This window comes from Poecilia reticulata, linkage group LG18, assembly GCF_000633615.1.
Source record: "Poecilia reticulata strain Guanapo linkage group LG18, Guppy_female_1.0+MT, whole genome shotgun sequence".
Taxonomy (NCBI): domain Eukaryota; kingdom Metazoa; phylum Chordata; class Actinopteri; order Cyprinodontiformes; family Poeciliidae; genus Poecilia; species Poecilia reticulata.
The window spans coordinates 20175406-20180404 of NC_024348.1; the positions used below are offsets into that span (position 1 = coordinate 20175406).

The window sequence follows — 4999 nt, forward strand, 5'->3', positions numbered from 1 at the left end:
CCTTCTTGCTGCAAGGCAACAGCTCTACCAACTGCACCACTGTGCAGCCGGGGACCCAATTCCAATTCTGTCAAATTGGATTTTTTTTTTGACTCAAGTAATTTTTGCTCTTCTGGTCACCCCTATGAAAATTCTCTGTGGGCTCCACCGTTTCACAGATGCTTTGAACAGCATATCTCCTTATAACGGAACRAGTGGCCGTAGTTGCGTCGTTTTGTTAAAGTTTTGGCCAATGGAGACTAAGTGAAACTACTTTTATCACCACCACTGGTGTCCAACTGCACAGCATGATGATCGGCCTCCAGCCGTCTGCTCCACTTCCACCACCTCTTTGTTGTTCTAGGCGAGGCCTCTTCGACTCAGATAGTTTAGTTTAGCTGCATTTCCTGTTTACAAACCTGCTGCAGGAAGCCACTTAAAGCTGAACCCAGGTCATGTGATTTACGGTCAACCATTAGGCAGGCCACTTTTCACGCTGCTACTAAAACCAAAACTGATGCAACAGTTAAAATAACCTTTTAATCAGTGAAATTAACCTTGCAGTTAAATATCAGGATAAAAGGTACATCAGTCAGAGGTCACCGCAGAATATCATGCTTATTCGCATTAAGAGTTATTAAATGCTCAGKCGCTGCTCTYGTTTAACCAGTTTTCAGCTCGGCTTGTGGAGCTGAAAACTCATATTCCTGCTCTAGATTAATTTATCCAACAAACTGTAAAGAGCTGAAAATCACATCTATCTAATATTGAATGATTAATTTGTTTATGTATTTTCCTATAACTGTGACTATTATACAACTATAATAAAGCTGCAACCAACAATTATTTTAGTAATCGATTATACTATCGGGGCTGCACAGTGGCGCAGTTGGTAGAGCTGTTGCCTTGCAGCAAGAAGGTTCTGGGTTCGATTCCCGGCCCCGGTCTTTCTGCATGGAGTTTGCATGTTCTCCCTGTGCATGGTGGGTTTTCTCTGGGTACTCCAGTTTCCTCCCACRGTCCAAAAACATGACTGTCAGGTTAATTGGCCTCTCCAAATTGTCCCTAGGTGTGAGTGTGTGTGTTCATGGTTGTGTGTCCTGTGTGTCTCTGTGTTCCCCTGCGACAGACTGGCGACCTGTCCAGGGTGACCCCGCCTCTCGCCCGGAATGTTAGCTGGAGAGACACCAGCAACCCTCCCGACCCCACTGAGGGACAAGGTTGCAGGAAAATGGATGGATGGATTATACTATCACTTATTCTGACGATTAGGATAAAAAAATTAGCACATTCTACAGACTTTTCACTTTACCACCAAGTCATTTTTCTGCTCCCGTTATCCAATCAGTTTTCGTTTTTCTCTCTTCCGGTTTGATCTTGTTGCTCCTTCCTTTTAACGTCACCTTTACTCTGCAGCATGTTTCATCTCAAATGTTTGTTTTGTTGCCTGAGTGAAATCCATGCAGTCGTTCATTTATTTCTACACCAAAGAAGACAAAAGGAAGAGAGGGGAATGTCCTGGTGCTTATCTCCAGCGGTACTGAGTGGAATCTAATCAGAGAAATTAGGCAGGAAAACAGTCATTGTGGGAAGCCGGCAAACATCCGGCAGGATCAGGGAATCAGCATGAATGGATAATGCAGTTAGCAAAGTGACAAGTTATCAATGAGACTTAGAAGAAGACACAGTAATTCAGGTAAGTTGCAGGTTTACAATGTACGCTCATGTTGGAAATAGAGTTTCTGCACACGTGGGACCATCATGCAAACTTCACATTTTTCATGTTTTTTCTGCTTCCATTTCCAACTGCTTCCACAAACAGCCTCAAAAAGACACCCAGCCGTTTTGTCGGCAGGACGTTACTGTTTTTTTAGTGTCTGGAAAGTGARCAGTTTTCAAAAACATCCCGATTGTGACATCACATTCGATGGGCACCTTGCTGTTACCTAGCAACCCAAGCAGAACTCTGCCCCGTTGCCTAGCAACCCAAGCTGAGCTCCAGCACATTCTAAAACTCAGGATTGTTGTTTTAGGAGTGAGATCCAAACTTTCAGTTTCATGCTTATGGAACGTCCTTTCTTTGGGGCCTTGCTAGTAAAACACAGCCAGTCTGATGCTGGGGGTTCTCCATCTTCTCCTTCACCTGCTGCGCAGATTCAATAAATACCAGAGGTCACTCAGCATTATGCAAAATTCACCATTTATACTTCCATTTGTGTCTCAGCTGCTTCTAAAAACAGACCAAGAGCTTAAAATAAACACCAAACCGGGTTTCGGCAACAAGTTAATGTTATTTGATGTCTGGAAAATGAGCTGTTTCAAAAACATCAGGACTGTTAAATCACATTCCACAGCCACTGGACCGTTACCTAGCAACCCCAGCCAAGCCCAGCCCCGTTACCGAGCAACCAGAACATTTGGCCAACTAGTTATTGACCCTTTGCAACTGCGTCACCTAATCATTCGAGGCGCCATGATGGACGTCGGAAGTGAGGGRCGGGAGTATTGAACTGAGCGGCTGAAATTGTTTTCCCAAGTTGTTTCTGTCAGTTTATTCCTGGCTTCTACTTTTCGAKTCGAGCTAATTCGTCTGTGAACAACGAAGGTGTAGGCCAGCAGCAGATTATTTGGATTTAAAGTGAAAGAGGCCCTAAAACAGCTCATTCTCAAAGAAACTACAAAACAGGCAAAACTGAGCAGACTGGAATCCCATTATCTGTGCAAAAAAATATGATGAACATCCTGAGCTGTTCAAGGAAGCATCATGTGTCACCTTTAACTCTTCTGTTTTCAGTTCTACGTCAAGTTCAAGGATTGGTGGATATTTGGCTTCTACTTCTGCATCCCTCTGACCTGCTCGGCGATTTTCTACGGCCTCATGACTCACGAGTTGCTCCGGCACGAGAAGGGAGATCTAAAGCGCTCACTGGGTGAACAACTGAAACAGGTACGCAGAATACGTTTAAAGCAGGGGTGTCCAAGGCCTGGGGGCCGTTTGTGGCCCTGGAAATGGTTTTCTTTGGCCCCAGACCACAAGTCAAGACTGATAAAAATAAAATAAAATAAAAATGGCCTATAAGATATAAAACAATTTGTGATTAAAAGAATCTGGAAGTTCCTTTTTTTTAATGAGGCAACAGTCCTAAGGCTTTGGATCTTGAATGTCACACACATTTCATAAAAACTATTAATGTTGAGCAGGTAAAACAAAACAATAAATAAATAAATAAATTTTTGCATTTTAATTCAATTAATTTTGTGACAGTTTAAATTTGCCAGTTTTGGCTCCAAAGACTTTGGACATCACTGGTTTAAATGAATGGTAAAGACTTAAAGAAGCTGCATTTTAATCAAACTTCATGTATGTTATTTATTGCTTGTGTGTTTTTCTTCTCTCTTTCCACCAAAACTGTATGACAAAAGTCTTCAGTCTGGTGCTTTGGTCTCAACTAGCCCATCTTTTTGAAGGACAATTTTGTTTACAGAGTCTTCATAATTAATTTTGTTTGTTGTTTCTGTCGTTTTATTTTAAATATTTAAAATGTCCTCCAGTTTGAGTGTTAAATTTTCACTAGACTGYAAAGTTCACTGATCTTTTAGAATGTGTTCTTGCATTATTACTCTKACCAATCTTGAAAATGGTCTCAGTCAACAATATCCTTGTTTATTGCAATAACTGCTGGGACAATTTATCGTCCAGCAAACTTGATCGTGACAGGCCCACGTAGAACACGCCCCCTTTCTGGGCGGGTTGATGCTTKRGCATTCCCATCTTGTCTATATATAATTCTTTGAACAGCTGAACGCTGGTAAATTGGTTCTAAGGATGAACYGAGACTCCATGATTGTAGAAAGTTCTGATGACTCCTGTTGTACACACAGAAATTAATAACCTGARCTCAGGTAAATAACCTCTTCAAACACACTAAGGTTTGAATGAATGTCCTCTCTGCAGCGCCGCGAAGTGGCCAAGTCTGTGTTCTGCCTGGTGGTGATCTTTGCCCTCTGCTGGCTTCCTCTTCACTTCAGTCGGCTGCTGAAGTTGATGGTCTACGACCCGAACGACCCTGGCCGCTGCGAATTACTGAAGTGAGCGCTAAAACTTAAACCGAAGGCTGAGTCATTTTTAAATTTGTGRTTTTGTTCTGAAAGCCTCGCCTCCTGTCGGTTGCAGCATACTGCTGGTGCTCGACTACTTCAGCATCAACTTGGCGACCATCAACTCCTGCATCAACCCCATCATCCTCTTCTTCGTCTCCAGGAAGTACAGGAACTATTTCATGGTAAGGACATCTTGTTCTTTGGCTTCCTGGCTTGTTACGTGGAAAGAGACTCTGTGCTTCGTCCTGGGTCAGTGCGACGTCACAGTGAGGTCACCGGGTCATGAGAGACAGATCTAAAACTGGGGGTCGGGAGTTGATTAAACACAGAAAGGTCGCGACCTCTGATAAAGTGTTTGTGGGAAGTCAGTAGAAGCTCTCTGGCTAAGAGGAGTGCTCCACTCAGGAGTGACATATTTACTGCCCTGTTCTTTTTATATTCTGGGAATCTTGGGACAAATTTCCCCCTTTAGCTCCACGTTATGTTGCTTCATAAGTGTGCTGCACCAAGAGCAAAATTTGAATGCAAAAGATTCAGCAGGCAGTTTTTTGATATCTAGMTAACTTTTCTCACATCTATCACACTTAGTAACCGTCATATCTTCACCCGSCTTGCCTGCTGGTGGTGGTCAGAGGACCAGGTGGCGCTCGTGAAGGCAGCCTTGCCTCAGTCAGTGGCCTGCCACCATCAGCATGTGAATGTCTGTGCGAATGGGTGAATGACCGAATGCAGAGTGAAGCAGTTTTGGGTTCTCTGGACTTGATAAAGCGCTTTAAAAGTACAGGATATAAACCACTTGAGAAATTCTTCCACACATCCTTGGCCACAGAGCCCACTTTTTGGTCATTGGTGGRGTCGGCTTGAGCACAATGAGAAAATGATCAGTAACAACAAGTATATTTCCATTGCCCTCCTTTGA

At 43.2% G+C, this 4999-nt stretch overlaps 1 protein-coding gene across 1 annotated transcript in view; it reads left to right on the plus strand.

Moving 5' to 3' along the window:
- The window catches only part of LOC103480879 (endothelin-1 receptor-like), a 25377-nt gene that overhangs the window by 14486 nt on the left and 5892 nt on the right, over positions 1–4999 (plus strand). The window contains exons 4-6 of the mRNA XM_008436081.1: positions 2774–2926; positions 3935–4068; positions 4154–4262. Coding sequence (XP_008434303.1) covers positions 2774–2926; positions 3935–4068; positions 4154–4262 — 396 coding nt within the window. The remainder of the gene's footprint in view (positions 1–2773; positions 2927–3934; positions 4069–4153; positions 4263–4999) is intronic.